At 37.1% G+C, this 25,233-nt stretch overlaps 1 protein-coding gene across 3 annotated transcripts in view; it reads right to left on the bottom strand.

Moving 5' to 3' along the window:
• Positions 1 to 234: 234 nt before the first annotated feature.
• p130CAS (Serine_rich_CAS and FAT-like_CAS_C domain-containing protein p130CAS) overlaps positions 235 to 25,233 on the bottom strand; it is a 196,578-nt gene continuing 171,579 nt past the window's right edge. For all 3 annotated transcript variants that reach the window (XM_067126771.1, XM_067126769.1, XM_067126770.1), the window contains exons 2-5: positions 16,168 to 16,311; positions 14,099 to 14,275; positions 13,727 to 13,853; positions 235 to 9,192 (exon numbers count right to left, since the gene is read on the bottom strand). In XM_067126771.1, the coding sequence (XP_066982872.1) occupies positions 7,154 to 9,192; positions 13,727 to 13,853; positions 14,099 to 14,275; positions 16,168 to 16,311 (2,487 nt within the window). In that variant the 3' untranslated portion in view covers positions 235 to 7,153. The remainder of the gene's footprint in view (positions 9,193 to 13,726; positions 13,854 to 14,098; positions 14,276 to 16,167; positions 16,312 to 25,233) is intronic.

The following is a 25,233-nucleotide window of genomic DNA, read 5'->3' as shown; positions in this document are numbered from 1 at the left end:
GTGCACCCACCCACTCTGCACCTCATCAAGAGCAGCCATTTTTAGCCTTTATTAAAGGTGTTCCTATACATTATATCTACAGTACTTATCAATATGTCTGATACATTTACAATTAAAAATTCATGTATCCCATTACAGTACTTGTCTTTAAAAAGTTCATTTGATGTGCTGAATTCCAACTGAATACATAATTAGCATTCAAACCACATGTTGGGGCTCATAAATAAAACACTATTTTACATACACAATATTTATTAACCTGATTATGTTGTTGGCCTGTTAAAGTACAATATATATATCAAATGCAAGTACAAAAGACAAAGAGGTAATCACATTTTACACAAGATACCGCACTGGTATGCATGATGATACAATAGTATGGACTGGTTTGAGGCAAAATGTCCCTAACATTGAAATTCAAAAGTTGCTCATTATAAATTAAAATCACCAAGGAACTATCCTTAACAAAGCTATATCAGATATCTATGAAACTTAATATTCACGAATATTGCATAAGGGCTTCTGAGAGGGACATCTACAAGATATCCCTGACTGTAAAAGAAAAACACGAACAGATTGAGACTGCAATGCCACATGCACAGCATCCTCCTGATTAAGTGCCTTACTGTTAGGAATTGCATATTGGAAGTACAAGGGAAATGGTCGAGGTACAGATTGTGTGAAAGCCTACTTACTATATTAATTAGTCTTCACTCCTTTACCTTGATATTATAATATGAGGGATATATCTAACTGATGATTGACATTATACTGTAATAATTGGTTACAGGTCATGAATTACTTCTGGATGTGGTGTAGGTTGAAGTTTATCACTGCCTGTGATGTAGAACAGCAAGATTTCCTTGTTCAATTATGGAATGCTACAACATGGCCTCGCTTAATATTTGATGGCAGTTTTTCATTGGCAGTGGAACAATTATACCTGTCACAATAGGGCAGAGCTGGTTACTGTTGATCTTCAATTGCACAAGCTTGATATCAACCCATTATTTATATTCTCCTATGTAAGCTACATCAAGTTTCAATATATATGTAAACAATTACAATACTATTTCAACAAACACTCAAGACAGTACAGTACACCAAGGGAACACACCAAGGGTCTGGGTGGACGTTGCAAAAAGCTCTGGCTACAAAAGCAACAGGACCATTTCAGACATAATTACTGTTTTATATCATCATTTATTACTTCTGCAGCACTTGTTTTTTGATTGAATGACTGGCTATTTTACAAGCCAGGGCACCTAAAAGGTGGCAGTTTAAAAGAAATATCAAAAGGGTAGGTAATCTTACACCAGTTTTGCATAAGATTCCTTTACAGCAGCATGACAGATTCTAGCTGCCAATATAATTGGAATCTAACAGAAAATCCTGAAGACTCTTACTGCTAAAATATCTATGGTTAATTTAACTGCCACCTACATGTGATTCTCTCACTGCAGTTTAGAGAAAGATTCTCACTGCTGCACAAAAGACCTACAAATTTCATGTATACCAGACAGAGCAAATTAAGATTAAGTGATCTAATATGCTCCTCATTATTTGTGATACATTATGTACATATAAATTGGCATCATGAATGATTACTGATAAAAGTATTTACAAAGCTTTATTAACTAAATGTTATTTAATGCTTAAACACTAAAATCACAGCCTGGGAATTTTGGAATTCCACCATTTTAACAAGAACTGTCAGAAGTCAGAAACTGTTGTAAAGGTCTTTTCATTAATATTCGCTCAATGAAAACAGAAATCCGAAGATTGGGTGCAGTGAATTCAAACAAAACTAAAGGGACAACAATATTTCCTTAAAAATTTTACTTGTTACTCAAGACACTTGGGTACTAGGAGAGAGAGAGAGAGAGAGAGAGAGAGAGAGAGAGAGAGAGAGAGAGAGAGAGAGAGAGAGAGAGAGAGAGAGAGAGAGAGAGAGAGAGAGAGAGAGAGAGAGACTCCATGATGCACATACAATTACAGTGCTAAGGAATACATGAATAAAGCATAATAAATTACAAATATACACACAAAAAATTTGTCTTTTACATGGTCAATACTTCCAGTCCAAGCATGCCACACTCAAAACATTTTTATCCAAACCCATTTCAAGTACTGTATTGTGGTAATGAGCTAAAATGTCAAGTAGCTGGCTATGGATCTGATACATAATCTGATATCCCAACACAGTCTATCTTAGGGCAGAGATAGATAATCATGTTTTTAGATGTAGCCAACCACTACGACAGGTTAAGTTAGGGTCTTTGGGGATTGAGTACAAATAACCCTGGGGAAGTTTTTGCAAAGCCTTCAACAGAAGAGACATAGTTATAAGGGTATGAATGTGTACATACAGTACTGACACCAGTTATAAGGGTATGAATGTGTACATACAGTACAGTCAGTACTGTACTGTATATGTAAAAAAATATTATATACAAATGAAAGATTACATAATACAAATAAAGTTATAATAATTATAGTAATGTATTTATAAAGGAATAAAGATTTAGAAAACAGTATTTAAAAAATAAAAAGTATTTTCAATAACTTATTCACAATCACTTTAAAACAGTAATGTGAAATGTGCATGCACAAAGCTGTTGATATATATTTGCCTAATGTAAAGTAATTCTTCAATTGATCGTAGCACCAATGTTCAGATGGTGGGAGCAGGCAGATGTGACTCAGAAATATGGGTACACCTGAGCATCAATGAAAGTTAGCATAACTGATATGATGTGGTAGCAGATTTTTAACATTTAAATTTGTCCAAAATCAGTACTGAAAACATCAGGTATATGATCATGATCAGGTGTGTACTGCCTGAAATGGAACACAGGTGTGTTATGTCAAAAGAAAGTGCAATTCCACATAGATAAATGGTGGCAATTGGTGGATTTTTTTTTTTTTTTTTTCCTTATTTCAGTATTTCATTATACATTAGTATTAAAGATGGCCATGATGAACTGCCAAAAATATGGTACATAAATCCACAGAAAGGGTACACAAAAATTACTCATAAGGGGCTTCAATCACACCTTAAAAAATATACGTTTTTAAAAGATGAAATAATCAACACTACTTTGAAAAGATCCCTCTCTTTCATGGGGTTTTGCCCCACAATAAAAACCATTTACATTCACATTAGATAAGTAGAATAAAATTTGGTGTCCTCTTACCTAAATCATAATTGTACAGTATGACTTAAAGTTAAGGCAAGTTATAAATATTTCTTAAACCAGACTATCTCAAAAATGCATGTTTAAAATTAATAGAAATCGTATTTACAAATAAAATGAATCCATATCTACTGTAGTAATAAAGCATAAAAATATTAAATTACAGTAAAAGACAAGGGTAACATTATTTTAAAGAGTATTCTCTCTAATATGAATGGGCTAAGCAAGAAAATATCAAGACATATTAAGTGCATGTTATGTAAGTAAATAACAACTTAGTTTAAAGTCAAAGTAATTGCAATTCACAAATAAATTAGTACTGTATACAAATAGCTGCTAACACGGTGTACAGTACTGTTAAGTCCAAGAAAACATACCTCCACTGTCTAGTTCAACATTACTATTTCAGTAGATTTTTCAGTTCTCATACAGGACTGTTTTATATCTGTTACCTTTATTTTATACTTTATCCAAAGTATAGATTTTACACTTTACCAAAAGTATAAATTTTCTAAGTACAAAAAAAATTATAATTTTCTATACTGCCTATTTTCACATATCTTTAACTTTAAAGTTGTACATTGTGTGAATAAGCATGTCCACGTAACTCATCGTGAAGTAATATAGGATTGCTGGTCATCATAACTGCAAGCATTTGAAAGGAAGGTAATTTAATGTACTGTACAGTACAATATATAAATATATATACAGTATATATACGTATATATATAAATATAACCCTCTTTAAATATCAACTGAACATCATACTCATTTTTTTTTACTCGGTGAGGGCCTCCTTAAACTGCTATGCTTGTTCACATTTTATGAAAAGTTACTTTACTTTGCAGAAGGTTTCATGTTTTTTCATTTTTTTTTTATTTCTTTATATTTCATTATAAGCAGCTGACAGACTTACGTTTGTTTTATGTTTTGTTTTTCTAATTTACGTATATACAATATTGTATTGATGATATTTATCTTAACTTTGGTATTTTAACGTGTACCAGTGGAAGAACAAAACACAACACATGGGAAAAAAATGATTAAATCAACTAACATTATGACTGCCATTTTCTTAATATCCTTTAGTTATCTTCAAGTAAGAGTAGTTGTCAAATTGCTGATTAAACATGGCTACAGCACAGTACTGACTTTTAACATTTTGTCAAATCTGCTCCAGCTCTAGTGAAATACAAGAAATTCTGAGCAATTCATATATACAGCAATGTACATTAGGACATACAGATAAGTGATAAATGCCAGACACTGATGCCATTAAGTAGTCCCTGTGTGGCCGAGAGAGAGAGAGAGAGAGAGAGAGAGAGAGAGAGAGAGAGAGAGAGAGAGAGAGAGAGAGAGAGAGAGAGAGAGAGAGAGAGAGATTGGTATTATTATACCAATAGATTTTCAGGAATCTGAACATAAGCTTTAGGTAGTTTAAAGGTGTTCAAAATCATCCATGTGCAAAGGGAATACTGTACAGTAATATGGAACAGTACTCAGTTATCAAGGGAACATCGCAAACTGTAGTATATACATAATCATGAAGTTAGTCAGTGATACTGCACAAGCAATACCAACAAGTAGTAAAGGATACTTACTGAAGGTCTTACAATGATGGTAGAAAGTGAACTGAAAATATACAGTAAACTGTTCAGATTTTAGCAGGCCTTTGCTAATTGTAAATGTTATAACCTTTAAGGATCAAAGGATATTTTTTTCTTTCTTTAATGCATGCTTGATAAGACAGTAACCTGATATCCCTGCTTCACAGCAGTCTTGTGAAAAACAATACGAAAGATAAAAGGGGGGAAGCAAGTGGGGTTAAGTACTGTATGAAGTGACAGACCAGCTTCATGAAAGAAGAAAATTGTAACTTGGTATGGTGGTAGTCTAGAGAAAAAACCAAAGGAAAGATTACAGTATATGCATAACTATATTTACATTTAAGTCGAAAGGTTTTTGTTACAGACTCGATTCAGAATGAAGACTGTGTAAGAAGCAAAGATGAGACCAGCAACCCCAAAACACTTTTATGTTAAGCAACAGGTCATGGAAGAAAGTTTAAGGGATTACAGTTCGAGGTTTGGCAAGGGTTCTTAAATTTGTGAAATGAAGAGAAAGTGACAGACAAATAAAAATGCAAAGGCTGAACTGAAGTCAGTGGTGTAATTTGGAACGAGAGCAAAAAGGCTAAAAAAAAAAAAAAATGAAATTAGTAGATTCACTGATCTGCCCAAAGGGAGATGGTGATGGCAGTTAAGTATACAGTACCCACATATACACGTAGCTTGATATGTTGAATATGCTTTAAATTCGTGTTTATGCAACTTTTTAACAATTACTGTAAACACACAGCTGGACTGTGTCTGTTTACAGTAACTGTTAAAAAATTGCACAAATAACACAACAATCACACAACTCAAAAAGTCTGACTAATACTTTTCTAAATTAATTCTTCCATAAGTCCTTATAAAAAAGAAAGTGAAAATCCTTCAATACAGTACATTGGCACAGTACAAGAACCCCTACCGGTACATTTGACAAAATAAGCAGTAAAAATAAAAGAACATTACAGATTTTTCAAAGCATATTACAGTAACGTATTTACTAATACACAAGCATAGATAACTATCTGGAAACTGCAAGGAAAAATTAAAAACATTAAATAACAGAGCAGAAACGAAAACATATTAAAAGACAAAGCTTTTCCAAAGATAAATTATAATTACTGACCATAACCGATAAATTAAAAGGCAAAGCTTTTCCAAAGAAAAATGATAACCACTGCCCTGTAACTCGTGCAGCTTCACTACATGTATGACGAAATCAAAATTCAAGGACAGATGTTTCATAATTGACAGCAAAATTCAAGAGCTAATTTTTCAGTGAGAAAGTGCACTACATTCTATGGAAGGTTTGACCTTCAACTTAAATGTAACAGAGTTATTATTTACAAACAGAGATCATACAATTTACACTTATTTGACTGCAATCCTGTAATAAATACAATTATACGAATCTAAACTTCACATTTTCTTTACCTGTCATAAGGAAGCAAAACTTTTATTAAGAAAACACAATTGAAGTTCAACCTGTTTGAAGACAACACGACTGAGTGGAATCTGCAAGTGCTGAAATAAATGTGGACAGTCCTTTCAAGATGCAAACCATAAAAACAAGTTCACAATAAACAGTATTTCCCTACAACAGATTATTAATAGACTAAGATGATGAGGACAGGGCTGACACAAAGTTCTCTTTCTCCTAAAAGGGTTCCTTCAGGATAATAATGACGAAAACATCCAATGAGTAACAATTTGACTCATTCAATAGGAACTGACAGTGATGTCTATGCATTATCATTCCTTGGCAATTCAAGCTCTGATTATAATTAAATGGTTAGTAAATTCAAAGACCTCTACTGCTAATCAGTATCAGCAAAAGATTTTAAAATTTGGGAAAACAATGAGCAGTACTGACTTCCAACAGTTATATTCTAATCCAATGTTGATACCCAATTTGTTACAATATATTTAACCACTGTATTGCAATCTGCAAATAAAATTTGATTTTCATGAAATTTTCTCAAAATAAATATATTAAAATGAAACATATATACAATACAATACACATTATAGGAATGTTTACTGTAATGGAGCAGATTAAAATATTTCACCTTGTTAAATTTTAAAAACTCACTAAAATGCACAGATTTCTCATGAATGCATGACTTGCTTTTTTATACCACATGAAGCATGTTAATGCAAGGTTTTGCAAGTTTTCTGAATCCAGCTGTCGTCATGAGGAAATCTATAATTAATTGTCATCCTCCTCTATTCCTGTACATAGCACCACAGTAAGACAACTTACTTAAGGGGTCATCTAGAAGTATCTCTAAACTCTGCATTACACAACTAGTATGACATGAAAGTTCTGTCCTTCAGGCAAATGTCCTACACTGGATTGGCTAATACTGCTTGTTTCAAATTATTAGCTAAATGTGAGACTGCTACAAATGCATCTACCATTGCCTGTACAGCAACAACTGATGGAAACTGCAGAGCTGCAGTTTTTGCTGCTGCTACAGTATTTTTCATTGCATCACAAAGAGCATTGGAACAATTTAAAACTCTGGTCCTCAAATCCGCATTTACTATATTCCGATGAACTGTGTCGCCAATATAAACCAACTTGTGTGCATTCAAAATAACAAATTTGGAGTGTGCTATAAAAACCTTAGGTGGCTGATTATTTTCAACAGTAAGTAAGAAAGCATCTATAGCATTATTGAGGTGCTGTAAATGAACTTCAGCTTGATTCCCATAAAAGGCCACTACTTGCCGATCGTTTGGATCCAAGACATGACTCGTTCGTTTACCAGTTGTTGTAGATGTAGTGTTGGAGGTTGTGTCACTCTTGCGTAAGACTTTTTCATGATCACTATCTACAATTAATTGAGACTGCTTTACTAAATTGTCAAAAGACTTGCGCAGCTGGGCTGGCAATTCTCGCTTAATTTCCTCATGTTCTCGTTCAACAGCTTCTCTTGTTTCCAAATTTACATAATCATAATCTTCAAGCCATGTGCGAGTATCATTTTCATACATGTTTTCAAATGGCTTTTTATCTGGAAGACCTGGTAAGGGGCGCTCCTGCACTGGAGTTTTTTCATCATCATCAGCTGGCTGCTGACGTGAATTGTCAGTCTGATCAAGGCTTGGAGACCGCTTGAATATCAGCGAGGCTTTTGCTTGGATTGCTGTAGTAAGAAGGCGAACATCATCTCCTAAACTATGTAGTATAGCAATGAGCTGATTCAGATTTTCTGGGTTAGTACGTGATGCTAAAGACTGCTTCCATCCACCACTCTGTAATCTTGTCCAAGAATCTTCAATTATAGCAGTAGATTTATTCAAAGGTTCCATTAAACGTAACAAACGGCGTGCAAGGCCCCTTTCCCCATTTCGTGCAGCATTAACACTGGAGCCCTGACCAAATTCCAAAATGTCTTGAACACTCTGCCGTAATCGATACACAGCAATTTTCATCTCGCTTTCCCTTTCTTCCACCGTTTCTTTTGTTCGCCAAGATCCACCTTGGTGTAGTGCTGTGAGTTTCTCAATAGCTCCATACACTTCTTGCTGATGTTTTGCTAAAGTATCAAGTGCAGAATCATATTCCAAAGGAAGTTCTTTACCAGCACATAAATCACCATCCCCTCCTGACGAATCAGACCCAGAGGATAATCTATTTGGTATACCATCCACTGAATCTGGCTGGCAAACATCTCGACTAACCTGAGGTGGGACATCATACACAGCATCACCTACCTTGAATGGGAGGGTTTGAGGAACCCTTGACGGTGGAGTGTCATATGTTTCAAGCCCTGTAGAAAGTGTAGGCCTGGGTACATCATATGCATCTTTTGTATTGTCTTTGGCTTCACGTGGTGGAAGTTTGGGTCTCTGTGACCCAATAACTCTGCGTGGCTCAGGGGGAATGTCATAAACATCATGTGATTCTAAACTAGAACGATTGGAAGAACCACCCAAAGAGGACAGTGATAGGGATTCTGATGCTGCCAGGGAAGAAGCAGATGATGAAGCAGATAGCTGAGATGATTCACAAGACATGACAGACACGCCACTAGATCTGTCACTTGGAGGCATGTCATAATGACCTTCTTGATTGGTATTAGTAGGTCTCGGTATGTCATATTCCTGTTGGTTATCACTACTCACTGTTACTGTGGATGGGGCACCCCCACGAACACCTTTGATAAGACTACGAGGAGCAGTGTTTGATCGTTGGCCTTCAAGATGAGATTTAGGGGAATCATAATGCTGCTGAGGGCGTGGAGAATCATACAGTGGTCGAACTTTTGGTGTATCATACTGGGAACGTGGAACATCATACTGATCCAATGAAGACCTTATGTGTGGCCGTGGAGAATCATAGCGCAAACTGCTACTCCTTGACAAGCGAGTTCCTCCTGCAAAAATAAAAAGTACTGTAATTTCTTTTAAAACCTTACATGAAATTTCAGTAAATACTTCTGTCAATTTACCCTTACCATTTGAAACCTTGCATTTCTCTATTAAATTTCACTAACAGTGAAATATCCACATCATTTCCACACTTCTCAGACCAACCATACCACTCTATTTATAGTTTTTAGATGAATATTATTTGCACCTTATGCATAATCCAAGGAGGTAATTCTAACTGAGAAAGGTGGTGTGTGATTATCTATAGTCATATATCTTTGATCAATGTTTTTATTTGTGAATCACTTGCTTGTATATTGATTGCAATCATATTTTTAGGCAAGATTTCAAATCTCCCTTGGGTATTCTGAGTCCTTCATTATGAACTGGATCCAGACCTTTCAAAGTTGTACCTGACATCCATAGTCAGCAATAGAAATACAGTTGCTTTGTACAATATGTCAAGGTTGGTATATCCGTAAGATGATTTTTTTTTAGCAAATTGAATGCATTTTTGCAAATAAGGTTTTTTATGTTAGTGCTTTCAAAAGCATTTTTGCATTGGCTTTTTTTTATATAAGTGGTTTCAAGTTTAGGTGTGTCAAAGATTAAGTATAAGCAATTTGCTCTTTGGCTTAAGGGTATGTGGTCTTTACCAAAGGAGTATTGAAAACGTACTTGATGGGGCTTAAGTGTCTATCTTAATGTGGCATTATTGATGATATGCTCAGCATGTCTTATGCTTGATGCTGTGGGGTACACAAGCAAATCATCCTTGTAAATATCACAGTACAGTCGACCCTGGGTATTCGGGGGGATGCATGCCAATAACCCCTGTGAATAGCTCAAATCTGCTAATACTTAAAACCCTTCTAAAAACACTTCTAACTGCCCATTTTGATAGTTCAAAACACCAAAAAACCATCTAAAAATGCTTATACCTGAATATTTTAAGTTTTATCACAAAAAGTGCATTTAGTCACGAAAATATGAAAATACAGTAATCTGTGAATATTTCTCTATAAAAAAATACTGCGAATAGGTGAATTTTCTGTGAATAATGTTTATATATGTTCCACAGAGAGAAATCCATGAATAAGTTAAACTGCAAACCCAGAACCACGAATAGGCAGCAGTCCACTGTATGTTTTATTGTAAATGGTAGTTGACTCCTGATGTCATTTACTTCCACTAAGAACAGACTGCTACTGAGAACTTTCTTGTGAAACTCCATTTCAAGGTATTAAAATCTTTGAATGAATATCATTAGGTCATACTTGAAATGTACAATGTGCAAAGTTTTCAGAAAAAACTGGCTAGTGACCAGGTATATTGTTACTGTACAACATTTTTAATACTGAGTATCTCCTTGTGTACCACAGTTTTAACTATGGATATCATCTTTTTCTTTTTTGTCTTTCCTCTGATTTTTTGTTAGAAAATATCTACAACATTTATATGTTTTTCTTTATAATGCATGTACAGTATATCAATGGCTGATACATACACATGCATTCCTTTTCATTTGTTTCTGTCAACTGTTTCTATGTTTTTATAATTTATGAAGCTTCTCATTGTATTTATTGGGCAATGGTATGTTATATTCTTTTTTAATGCAGAGTTCCGTAAATCATGTGTCACATCCACATCTATAATCATGTGTTACTGTGTCTTTTTTCCTGCAAATTTTTGTTGCGGCAAGCACTGGTATATGGTGGATTGCATCTCCCTTTACATAATCATAATGATTCTTGTGGCATATTTTTATTTTGAAGTATATCTCTACTGACTGTTCATTATTTGTAATGCTGATGGACTAATTTTGTTTCGTGGTATCGGTCACGTTATTTTTTACTTCTGATTTTGCTTTCACAGATGGATTAAATTCATTATAGTTACTATTTTTTCTCGTGTTTAGGAGGAGTTCCTTCTAATGGTCTTGAAGTCCAGACACATTACTTTGGTGGTCTTCTTTTAATTCTTCCATAATATTTTGGATAATTTCCTCAACTTATATGGTAGTGGTACATCTGAGTTTGGATCTTTAATGCTCTATTGTTCCTGAACTGGATTTCTTTTTCTAATCTTTATTCAAATATTCTTTTACCTTGTATATTTCTAGCTTTTTCTATTTAATCTATCATATGATTATTTTGATTTAATTTTTTTTTGGGGGGGGGGCATTCTGTACGTAGATTTTTTATTGGGTCATTAAACCCTCTCATTTTAATTTTCAGTTCCCCGTTTAGCTTCTGCTATGGACATTCCAGTTCTATATTGAAGTACAGAGTATTTTTAGCTCTGTTTGTACATATAATGTACAAACACTTTAGATCTTGCATGGTGATTATAAACATTTTATGCAAGTTGATTCACCATAGTTTATTGTGTGACCAATTTATCCATAGTATGCACAGTTTATTGTGTGTGACCAATTTATCCACAGTATGCACAGTTTATTGCGTGACCAATTTATCCACAGTATGCACAGCTGGCATGGCTATGGCATTTTTTGCGTGTGCCTGTTTTTACTGCTGTTTTTAGACTATAACTTTTGGCACACATGATCTTGCTTCTCTTTTTAACCAAAAATTTCAATTTTCATCAAAAGATCTTGTCCTTAAAGTTTTAATTTTGCTACTTATAAATAATATTATAGACTTGAGAATCTTGCACATTAATGTATCTTTTATACATCATATAGTAAAATATTTTTTTATTATAGTTAATTTTCATCATTCGGAAACATAACGGTTCTCTGTACAGGCAGTTCCCGGGTTACGTCGGTCTTGGCTTACGTCATTCTGAGCTTACTTTGCTTTTCAAAAAATATGTTCTGGGTTACAGCAGATGTTCCAAGGTTACGTTGTTGCAGTCTTAAGGCGCACTGTACAGGCAGTCCCGGGGTTACATCTGGCTCGGTTTACGTTGTTCTGCGCTTACGTCGCTTTTCAAATATATTCATCAAAAAACCTGTTCAGGGTTACTGCGGGTGTTCCGAGGTTACGTCGTTACTGTAAGTGACAGAAGAATATTTGTATATTTTTAGAGGAAATTCTACAAGATCAATGATGCACACCTCACCAGAAACTAGGTAAATCAATTTGGACAACAAAGGATTAAAGGTAAGGCTTTCATCATTTTATTTCTTATTTTTAGCAGTTTTTCAATACAGTGTTCCGGCTTACATCATTTTCCAGCTTACGTTGTGTTTCAGGAATGGAACCCCCGACGTAACCCAAGGAATACCTGTACACTGTTCACTGTGTTGTGTTTTGTTAATTCAACTTTGGAGGTATCTATCAATGGTATTGCAAGATAACTCAAACTACCTCTTCAACTTGACTGCTGAAGAGACTTCATGGGTGAGGGAACCATTCAGAAACTGCTTCATCGGACATGTACGAAATATAGAAACTGTTAGCTACCTTACATCCCTCCAACACTGCTTTGGTAAGGGCCAAAAATGACTGGAAACTTCTCAACCTCCATTTTCATAGGGCACAGAAGTACGTTGAAGGTAATCTGCAGCAGCTATGAAGTACGTTGAAGTTAAATCTGCAGCAGCTATGAGAGGCCATAAACTTTCAGTTTATAGACCAGAGGTTTGTTTTTGCAGTTTCCAAATGGGCAGTGAAATAAGAGTTTTTTTGTTGTCAAGGTCATCTTCAACAATACAAGGGTTAGAATTGTACAAAACCACAAAACCCTATTTCACATAAACTTTTTAACAGAAAAAAACTACTAGAGGAAAATACATCATCACAGTAAACCAATGACAACATTTTCCTAATGCTATTACTAAGAGACATAACCTGTTAAACTAAACTGTGTCATTTGCTAAAAATTGTAAATTTCTACAGTTATTCTACAGTCAAAAGTGATGAGAGGAAGATTTGCCTTTCTTCAGTAAAAAAAAAAAAAGTCAGCATTCTAAATTGTTTATTCACAGGCAGCCATAAGTATGTGGAATGTAAACTCAGGTACACATTACGCTTTATTTCTTTTGTGAAGCTTACCTTCTAAGATGAAACTGATCAGTGCCTAACTGAGAGCCAAATAAGGAATCAATATAGCTGCAGTTTTTCCTTAGTGTCATTTAATCATGTTGCTGCCATTTCATATATAGAATTTCACAAAAATCCTCAAGAAAAAACTACCCTCGCACTTGCTTGCTATCCGTAAAAATATTGGACTGCATTAGTCATGAATGGATAAACAACAAGAGCGCCACATAACACAAGATCCTGCACTGCAGCAAGCACTATGAATGAGAAACTTCAGCAAGGACAATGGCCAGAGCACTGCTAAATGCATAATGAGCATAATTCAGTCCAGCATACATTTCTCTTTTTGATAAACATTCAAAATTCATATCAATTAATACAGAAATATAATTTTTCAGTAAACAACAATTCACTTCCTCTTTCTTCCCGCAAATATGCAGCGTATGAGAGCTAACAATACCTCAATACCATGTTACATTTTACAGCTTAGTGTACAGTTTCATGGAAAAAAACATTAACCAGTATGACTTACCTCCCTCAAGTGGAGAATGTCGTGTAGGAGGGACATCATAATCCATTTGTGCAGACTGTGTGTTGTGAGTTAATGACCGTGGTGTATCGTAAGTGTACACATCTCCCACACGTCTAGGAGTAATAACCTGTAAAATTGGTTCCATGATGACAAATGTCAGTTGCTTCATGTTATCATTAGCATTTTGAGATTTCAAATTTGTGGCGGAGAAATCTTACAATATGACCTGGAGATCATATCTAGCAAATAACACGATACGTGCACTACTGTACTATAATTCGTACTTATACTTGCATTAAATTAGCCCACAACCAACTCTCACTTCATTAAATAACTTCGAAAACCTACCGGACGTCCTGAAAAGCAACTGACCTTGTTAGAAAGTGGTCGCTGAGGTCTGGGAGTTGTAGTAGCGCTTGGAGAGCCCTTAAGAGATACATTCGATGATGATGTTCCATGTGGAGATGAAAGAGCTGCAATAGACGTGACACCACTGCCTGTGTCATACAGACCAGGCACAATTCGCAGACGGTTACCTGGACATATACCCTGGAAATAAAAGGTAAAAAAACTTTTACATGAAATTTGTAAAAAACACTCCCAGAATTTTTATCAAAATTTCAAAGCCAATCCCATAAGTTATACCGCATTATGTACCAAGTAATCACTATATAAAAAAAGTTTTACAGTATACCACACAGAGAATAACACTGTGCAATAGACAATTATCTTTACTTTCAAAATAAACCACAATGGAAAAATCTCTTTAGCTTTCTCTTCACTAAATGTGATAAAAATTCACTGGAATGTCCCCACAAAGGTGAAGTGACTCAGGCGAGCATGGCTGCCCACATCAAGCCAAGCTCTGCAAGAGGCAGGTTAACTGAGGCATAGAGCAGAGATAAAGGCAGGGAATTCCACTCTGGGGGTGATCTGTATCAAGGTCTGATATAAGGGACTCATCTCATGTACAAGCGGAATTGCAGAACTTGAGGCATAAAACAAGGCCAAGGGGGGCAAATACTTCTCAATAAAGTAAGATTGCCAAGACCTTCAAACCACATTTCTACTCTCAAGGTTTTTTTTTCCATGTAAAAGGTTAAAATTGGAGCAAGACAAAGTTAAAGCAGTTGGACAGCTAAGTTGGAGGAGACCAAATGGAAGGCTTGAAAAGTAAAAGCCACGTCGCAATGCAACAGGCAGGCAATGAGTTGTCACAAAGAACCTTAGTAGGCCTACTGATTACAACGCCCTCCACGAAGCTGCGCGAATAGAGGCAACATCCCATCGCAAAGTTCCCTATACTTCATCAACTTGCGCATATCCTAGACAAAGGTCTTGGCAGAGCAATCCCCCAATGCTGGGCAAAAGACTCCTAATTGCAATCTTTATAAATAACTAAGCAATACTTGCACCTTGTCACAGACAGCCCCCCACCTAAGGAGCGAGCTCTTACTCAACCATTTTGTTTATTCTTACAATTAAATTTGGCAATAATAATTTTTAATGATGATGTTACCTTACAAATTAGATTTAAGCATAATAATTCATCTTTTTCTTCTCTTAGTTCCTATCATATTTATGAAACCGGAAATTTTTTCAGTCAATATAGTCCAAAATTCAAATTCCTTGTAATCCAGCACAAGTGAATATATGAAGTTGGGGCCACATACCCCAGGGCTGACGCTGGTAAATATGGGATTAGGCATAAATCCACATACAATCTTTTCAAATTCATAATGTGCATAGCCCAAATACTAATTTTTTTTATCATTATTATTCATTTTCACTTTGGCCTGCACAAGTTCGCGTTTTATTTTACAGGTTTCTGACATCACAAAAATAAACCTACCTGGCATTCTGATCAACCTGATATTCAATCATGAAATGGGTTTTTTTTCTCTAGTTTTAAAAATTACCTCTAAATTATGCCTCTCACGATTTTTTTTTATGAAATAATAATTCCCCGTTCCAATTTGTCACAAGTAAAAATTTGCCAAGTAGTTTAGCAGCATTCCGATCTTTTATTTGGTTTCCTCGAGTGCCTTTGTCACCCTTCGCGAGTAATAATAGGTCTGGATCCTTTGGCTACTTAATGATCTGTCGTATCAAGTCATTAATACTGGGCATCATGCCTTTCTAAGATGGCTCTGCTTTATTTGTGGTAAGCTCAGATACCAAGCAGAGGGCTTACCTTTGACATAAATCTACTGTACACTATTTGCTCTAGTTCTCAACTTTGCACCCAAAGAGAAAGATCGTGTCCTAAGCTTGGGAATTCTCCTTTTGCTTCCACCAATTGGTCATTTGTGCGCACCCCACGAATTAATAGGTCACGAGGTTGGTCTGGTAGAGTGGTTTTCAAATTTTCGGGCTGACAATTTCCTCGATCACCGAATTAGAGCGCATGCCATCCATCTATCCATTCACCTTTCACGTACCTGTCGTCCTCGGAGGGAGCAGAGCCACCAGCCCTCTAAGCCAGCTGTGTTTTGCTCTAAAACAGTCAGGATGTCACTCCTCCTGAAGGCAAGTTCATCTGGCGACTCGGCCACGTTGTCGTACAACGCCCGGGCTACGCAGTTCTGTTGGAAGGATAGAGAGAAAAATCATTATTGTCAAGAGGTAATTTCGTTTTTAGTTTTCTGTAAAAGAATACTATTGTGCCGGCTTTGTCTGTCCGTCCACGTTTTTTTTCTGTCCGCCCTCAGATCTTAAAAACTACTGAGGCTAGAGGTCGTCATATCAAATTGCAGCCCTCTAGCTTCAGTAGTTTTACTTTGTTTAAGCTTAAAGTTAGCCACAATCGTGCTTCTGGCAACGATATAGGACAGGCCTCCACGGGGTCATGGGTAAAGTTTCATGGGCCGCGGCTCATACAGCATTATACCAAGACCACCAAAACATAGATCTATTTTCGGAGGCCTTGATTATACGCTGCAGCGGCTGTACAGAAAACTCGATTGCACCGAAAAAACTTCGGCGCATTTTTTTACTTGTCTGTTTTTAATATTAGATGTAGCGTTAGCTAATGGCAGATAGAGGATCTTGCAGTTCTACCAAATATTGCACTACGACAAACTGGTCGAATAAGTGTTGACTTCAATATATGACGCATAAATAAAACCTAATATCTAGGCTACATTAGTTTTTTTTGTATTTTTTGTTAACTGATCTTAAAATTTGTACATCAGTTTTTTATTGTATTTTTTGTTGACTGATCTTAATCCTGTAGATTATTTTTTTATTGTATTTTTTGTTAACTGATCCCTAATCTTATTCACGGCTTATTACCAATACTGGATTAAGGGTCAGTGGTTTCAAAATAACAAATCTGAAATCCACATTGCAAATATGAAGAGAATTTTTTTTTAAATGCAAATAACATATGGGAGGATGAAATGCACTTTAGTCGAAATGTAGCTTTTTATCAGCAAATCGAAAAGGCTATGAACCTTTTCAATTCTAATTATGTTACTGGGGTGTTCCACTTTCTAAAACTTAACAGTGTCGTATTATTATTATTATTATTATTATTATTATTATTCAATAGATGAAACCCATTCATATGGAACAAGCCCACCAAAGGGGCCACTGACTTGAAATCAAGCTTCCAAAGAATATGAAGGTGTTCATTAGGAAGAAGTAAGAGGAAGTCAAGTGCAATACAGAAAGAAGAGATCCCACTTATTAAAATAGAAAAAAAATTAATAAATTTATAAATATAACTGTATTTAGGCTATATACAGACCCACATTTATATACAATACACAGAGGAAAGACCCCAAATGGCTCCTGCCTGCAAGACGTGGGACGTTACTATAATTTCTGATGAGATTTGAAGAGACACCAAGTCCTTTCAAAGGATTATTATTATTATTATTATTATTATTATTATTATTATTATTATTATTATTATTATTATTATTCAGTAGATGAAACCTATTCACATGGAACAAGCACACCAAAGGGGCCACTGACTTGAAATTCAAGCTTCCAAAGAATGTTGGTTTCAACCTCCCACCGCAGCAGACCCCACACTGCACCAGTAACTGATCATGATACAGAGCCAGCGATTTTTTCATCACCCTGGGGGAGGCGCGAACTCGCGACATCTGAGCGGCATGCCACGACGCTAGCCACCATACAAGCGGGCCAGCAAAATTAAATAAAAAAAAAATAGATTAAAAGATTTCCAGAGGAATATTCAAAAGTTGGGGGGAATCTTAAGCTAAACCACAGTTTAGTACTAGTGCAGTAACATGTAAAACTCCTCTGCAAAAAATTCTTGGGATCTTTCCTAGATAGTGACCCTCAAGGGTTTTCGGGGGTCGTTATATAGGACTAATAGGGTCATTATCTTTATGATATTTACAGTCTTATGTTTTTACGGTCATCCCCAACGGGCTTGTACTAAACACGCTGCAAAGGTGGATACATACTGGGTTAAAACCCTTGGGGATCAATATCCAGGTAAGATCCAATTCTTGACCAGGAAATCGAAAAACTAGGGATAGATATGGAGAGGAGAAACAAGTCTAAAGTTTGTTTAGTGCGGTTGCCCATAGAGCTTTGCAAGGCTTTTCAAAATCAATATATGACTTAACCCCATACCTTGAAAATCGTTGTCGCGGCATGGTTAAACTGATATGCTTAATCGCCAAGGAAACATAACTCACTATTATTATTATTATTATTATTATTATTATTATTATTCAGAAGTTGAAACCTATTCATATGGAAAAAGCTTGAAATTCAAGCTCCCAATGAATATAAGGTGTTCATTAGTAAGAAGTAAGGGGAGGTAAAGGAAAATACAGAGAGGAGATCCCACTTATTAGAAAAGAATAAAAAAAATGAACAAATTAACAAATAGATAAAAATGTATTAAAATGCAAGGAGAAAAGCATTAGGGTAGCAATGAATTGCACTTTCGCTTGAACTTCTGAGTTACAATTGCACGACAGCCTCTGGGATGCTGTTCCACCACTTAAGCGGAAAACAACCATTACGACCAAGAAGCTTATCATACTGCGTCCGACATTACCGGAGGTATTAACCAGGTATGGATCCACCAACGCGTCATCTCCGAGAAGCTAGTACTAAACATGGATCAAAGATATTGTTTATTCATACATAGCAATATACAGAAATGGGTGTATGTAATACTTTGATCCCCGAGGGGCTAATACTAAACACGGCGTCCCATCGAACTTCTGCCATGTTTAGTACTATAGCTCCTCGGAGGTGACGAGTAGGTGGATACATACCGGGTTAATACCATTACCGGACACAGGAGTCAAGGACTCTTAGACTCGAAACAAGTGCAAAGAAATCTTACCCTTCAGAGGGAAGACCTGAAGAGGAGCACAAGGAAAGATTCGCACTGCATAGGCCTCTGCCACCTGTTGCACCAGAGATCAGGTTACGAAGGGTCCTGGGTTATGGCGGATCAACGACGAACGGGTATAAAGACTCATTTCGTAGTGGTCTCTGGTCTTTGCCTTGAATATTCCCTTACATTGTGTGAAACAACAATTCTAGCTTCTTTGGGCAAGAAATTTTCGATTCAGTGGCCACGTATGGTAAGCAGCCTAGTTGGGTAAATACGACAATCACCGTGGCACATTCAGTGTGAGAAATATGAACCACAAAAATTACTCCGTAGGGGGGTAATGCCGTCAGTGTACCTCACGTGGTGCACTATAGGCATTACTTAAGGGTCTTTGCAGCGTCCCTTCGACCCTTAGATGCAACACCTCTTATTCGTTTTACTGTACCTCCATTCATTTTTTCCTTCTTCCATCTTACTTTCCACCCTCTCCTAACAATTGATTCATAGTGCAACTGCGAGGTTTTCCTCCTGTTACACCTTTCAAACCTGTTTACTCTCAATTTCCCTTTCAGCGCTGAATGACCTCACTGATCCCAGAGCTTGGCCTTCGGCCTAAATTCTATATTCTGTATTGAAGGTACTCATCCTGAGACACGTTTGTTTTACTTTTGTTACTTGACGGTGCGTCGATTCAAAATCTTTAAGATTTTCCTGTTAGCGAGTTCTGTTGAATGCTCAAGAGCTAGAATGTACGACGAGGGAGTACCTTCAATGCAACGCCATTTTACTCAGATTTAGTCCTGTCCAATCCAGAGAAGGGCGGGGAGGCAGGCAGTCAGTCAGCCGCCGTGGGATTAATCACCAAACATAAAAAGTAATAATATCGTCCGACACTAAAAGTCTGCAGCGACATTGGGTCTACTGAATGGGAAATCGATAACTGAGTTACTGAAATACCAGAAGCACTCCAGACTAATAAAGAGCACTTGAAGAAATACAAAAATAAAACGGTCAGCCTTACATACTGACCGTGTATGAGGCTGAAAAGGGGCAAGACAGTAGTGAGATAGGTCAGTATATATATGTGTATATATATGTATATATATATATATGTATATATATATATATATATATATATATATATATATATATATATATATATATATATATACATATACTTACTCGTATAATATAAATTTCTGACTGACGTCGGGATCGAACCCAGGTCTTTCAGTTGATTGTGTTGATTATTTCTATCTTATTCACTCAGAAAGGATAATTCGAATGAAATGCTGTCAATTGGGTCATTGCTGAGTCGGATAGTTGGGGAAAACTCGCTGGTATGCAAGCAGTTAGCTTGCCCAGGTAATTCCTTGGGTGCAGTTGCTCTCAGGTTCCAACTTCTTTTAGACTTGGTATGGTCTAGCGGGCAGCGCCCTTGCCCTTCAACTAAAAGACCTGGGTTCGATCCCGACGCGAGTCAAATTTATTTTTGTTCCATACGTGACTGTGTTGATTATTTCTATCTTATTCACTCAGAGGGGATAATTCGAATGAAATGCTGTCAATTGGGTCATTGCTGAGTCGGATAGTTGGGGAAAACTCGCTGGTATGCAAGCAGTTAGCTTGCCCAGGTAATTCCTTGGGTGCAGTTGCTCTCAGGTTCCAACTTCTTTTAGACTTGTCTGGCCTAGTGAGCAGCGCCCTTGCCTTTCAACTGAAAGACCTGGGTTCGATCCCGACGTGAGTCAGAAATTTATTTCTGTTCCACACGTGATTGTGTGTTGATTATTTATACTTACTCGTATATATATATGTATGTATGTATGTATGTGTATATATATATATATATATATATATATATATATATATATATATATATATATATATATATATATATATATATATATATATATATATATATATATATATATATATATATATATATATATATATATATATATATATATATATATATATATATATATATATATATATATATATATATATGTATGTATGTATGTATGTATGTATGTATGTATGTATGTATGTATACGTACATACATATGTGTGTGTGTGTTGCTCTGCTTGTTGCCTATGGTCCTGTTAAAAGGGGAAATTTCGTCTCAACTTCCATTAATAATTTTTTCTGAGAGGAATGTAACGTTTACAAACTTTTGAGTGCATCATACATTTTTAGTCAATTATCAACACATAAAAACATGATCCTGCACTTCTCTGATACAATCTATAACACTCATATTCCTTGTCTTGTAGGTCATTACTGAACGATTCAATTGCATACCCCCTCTGAATGTGCTTCAGAGAATGACCACATTCACCGCAAATTTTAATGATAATCACTTCGAGATTCTTACAAGGAATGGAAGAACCGCAAAAAATAAAAAAAAAAGAATATTGAATTTAGGCCAAAGGCCAAGCACTGGGACCTACGAGGTCATTCAGCGCTGAAACTGATAGTAAAAAGGCTTTAAAGGTGTAACAGGAGGAAAACCTCAATGTTGCACTACGAATCAGAATCAACTGTTAGGAGAGGGTGGGAAATAAGATGGATGGAAGAGAATATGAACGGAGGTACGGTTAAAGGTACGAAAGGGGTTGCAGCTAGGGGTCGAAGGGACGCCGGAAAGAACCTTTAAGCAATGCCTACAGTGACCGCATGAGGTGCTCTGCAAGCGCTACTCCAACCCCCTACGGGGAAGAACTTTGAAAAATAAGAAACTAACCACAGACAGGTATCCTGGAATACACTCTCTACAAATCCTCGATAATGATCGTCCTTCAAGACCACACACACGAGTCCGTCCGGAATGAGAAAATAAAACAAAACATTCCGACGACTTCTGCCGGTCCATCTCAGCGAAGGAACCCACTTGAGAGTCCTGTCATGCCTCGGCGAGGTTATAACAGAGAGGATGAATGCCGTTGGAGGCGGCCGTAATGTCATCCTGAGAGGGCACGACCTTCCCCCAGGATGCAATTTTCACTTCGAGTTACTGATGCCGCCCACAGGCGCTACCCAAGGCCATTAATTCTCTCCGAAACACCAGCATGCATATGCATTATTTTGAGCAAGACGCGCGCTCGTGCGCACACACTGACAAAGCCCATACACACACTATAAATACACACATATATATATATATATATATATATATATATATATATATATATATATATATATATATATATATATATATACACACACACACACACATATATATACATATATAAACCTGGAGAGTAACTTACGATCAAAGCAAATTATAAGCGTGTCTCTCTCTCTCTCTCTCTCTCTCAACAGGATGCTGGAAAAAATAAAAAGCTAAAATATAGTTCCCACAGCACTCCTCATCATTGGTTCTTTCGTATTCTTCGCTATAAAGTGTGGTTTTGAGCCCTACCCAAATTAAAAAAATATAAAAAATAAAAAATAAAAATGAAGAGTCGTCTGGAGGGCGTGTGGTCATTTTTTCTTTGTAAATACCCGAGGAAAGGGGATTGAAGGCCAACCTTCAGGAAATCCTACTTAATCCCGAGAAGATGAAGACGAGGTGTAGCGAGAAACCTAATACAAAGGAGAGAGAGAGAGAGAGAGGTTTCACCCGTTTGGGGTGATGAATGACCTCGTCGAAGCAATTCCCACTTCGGATTGAGGTATTACTCATGGTAGTTATTGATAGCAATGATATTGGATCTGACTTAGGAACTAAAGACAAGATCCCAGATCGAGTCAGATCTTGGCTCATCCCATAGGATATCTGTAACGATGTAATGTTGGGGCACATTAATAATTTTTCTGTGGACATACGCAATTGCATGGTCTGTATGACTTGATAAGCTTTGTTTTACAAAGCTGAAGAATATTGATGACAAAGTCTGGACGCGTGGCGTTTTTCTGTAAAGGTAGTGAGTGATCACCAATCAGTCACCTTTTGGTCAAAGACCACCACCCACTACTACCAATACATATCCACGGACTTGTCTACTCTCTACACGGTTCTTTATCGTAGTTCCCCATTGGCAAGGTTGGTATCGTTCTCGGCTAGCACTCTGCTGGGCCCGCGTTCGATTCTCCAACCGGCCAATGAAGAATTGGAGAAATTCATTTCTCGTTATAATGCGGTTCGGATTTCACAGTAAGCTGTAGGTCCCGTTGCTAGGTAACCAATTGGTAATTAGCCACGTAAAATAAGTCTGATCCTTCGGGCCAGTCCTAGGAGAGCTGTTAATCAGCTCAGTGGTCTGGTTAAATTACGGTTTGCTTAACGGTTCTTTACCGTACTGCTGTAGGTTTTGTTTTCCCAATTCCTTACCAAAGTGTATCTGCTCGATTCTGGACCATTAAGGGACTGTTGCTCAAATACTGACTTGGGTTACAAATGCGCATATAACTGAAGGCAAAATCTGCAATAGAAAAAAAGGAAAAAGGTATTTTCGTATGCGTCCGTAAAAACGGCTACTGCTTTAAAACTATTAGAGATAAGGAGCTAAACTAAGTCTCACTTAATAGCTTAAGAGTGTCAACAATATCTGGAGAATGAGTTGCCATGGTAACGATGTATTCGATGCGAGATTCACTAAAGATCGACTTTTTTCAAAAATTTTCGTCAATATTTGACACCAGTCCCTTAAATGTTGCTCTGTCCGTTCGAGCCCAGGGAATAGACTATAGTCTCCAGTCCAATTTGCAACAAATTCCCAGATTTCCCGCGGGTCTGAAAAGGCCGGGCCACGGGAATCGTCCTCAAATAAAGACATCTGAACTTTGCAAGTTGTTATCAAACACCATTCCTTATAATACTGAGAACATGACCGACAGCAGTTCCGTGTTCGACACCTGATATGACGCGGCCGGGTTTCGATAAGGTCTATTTTCGACTTGAAAATTGTGTAGCCAAGCTCTTACGGGGCCACCCATCAACTACTTTTCGAGTTTGTGATCAACTTTGCCGAAAGTCTTTTGGCGAAGTCTACATATTGCTCAAGTCTAGCAGGTTTTTGATTACTGACGCTTTGGTTGAGTTGTAATCCCGTAGATGTTCCTTGTTGGTTACTGCATTGACTTGAATAAAGAATTTAGGCCAAAGGCCAAGCACTGGGACCTATGAGGTTATTCAGCGCCGAAACAGAAATTGACAGTAAAAGGTTACAAAGGTGTAACAGGAGGAAAACCTCGCAGTTGCACTATAAATCAACTGTTAGGAGAGGGTGAAAAGTAGGTTGGAAGAAAGAGAATATGAAAGGAGGTACAGTAAAAGGAACGAATGGGGTTGCAGCTAGGGGCCTAAGGAAGGCACGCTGCAGAGAACCTTAGGTAATGCCTACAGTGCACCGCATGAGGTGTCCTTGTTGGTTAGCAGGGGAGGAGAACGTTATCGGTCAGATGCTTAACGATGGCTCTCCTCGGGATTTGCTCACAGACCTTTTTTGGGAGGGCCCCGTAGCGGGGTAGTGCAATCAGTGCACCTGACGCGGTGCACTGTAGGCATTACTTAAGGTTCTTTGTAGCGTCCCTTCGGCCCCTAGCTGCAACCCTTTTCGTTCCTTTTACTGTACCTCCGTTCATATTTTCTTTCGTCCATCTTACTTTACTTTCCACCCTCTCCTAACAATTACTTCATAGTGCAACTGCGAGGCTTTCCAATCCTGTTACACCTTTCAAACCTTGAGACTCTCAATTTCCCTTTCAGCGCTGAATGACCTCGTAGGTCCCAGTACTTAGCCTTTTGGCCTAATTCTATATCCCAATTTACCAGGGAGGATGCTAGGTCACATAGGTCGGTACGATTTCGCAGCTTGCCTCTAGGGCTGGGTACATGACTGCCTGCGCTTGAAGAATTTGCAACGTCAAGGGAAACAGCCGGGCTTTCTCGGTTTTCTTTTGCATGATTTCATTAGCATCGCAGGAAGTGGTCTCGCCCAGCTTCAGTGTTCGTTCTTAGGAGTGTTTCTACCTTTGCAATCATTCCTCCGTGAAGCCACTGTGGTTGAAGGATGTAGCTGGATCCTCTCTCTCTCTCTCTCTCTCTCTCTCTCTCTCTCTCTCTCTCTCTCTCTCTCTCTCTCTCTCTCTCTCTCTCTCTCTCTCGTGATTCAGGTTTCAGTCAGAATAAACGGATGAGTATTATATAATATATATCTATATATA

The sequence above is a fragment of the Macrobrachium rosenbergii genome, chromosome 25 (genome assembly GCF_040412425.1).
Source record: "Macrobrachium rosenbergii isolate ZJJX-2024 chromosome 25, ASM4041242v1, whole genome shotgun sequence".
In the NCBI taxonomy this organism is placed as follows: Eukaryota; Metazoa; Arthropoda; class Malacostraca; order Decapoda; family Palaemonidae; genus Macrobrachium; species Macrobrachium rosenbergii.
The sequence above is the reverse complement of the archived record's forward strand: the minus strand, read 5'-3'. Positions and strand labels throughout refer to the sequence as shown.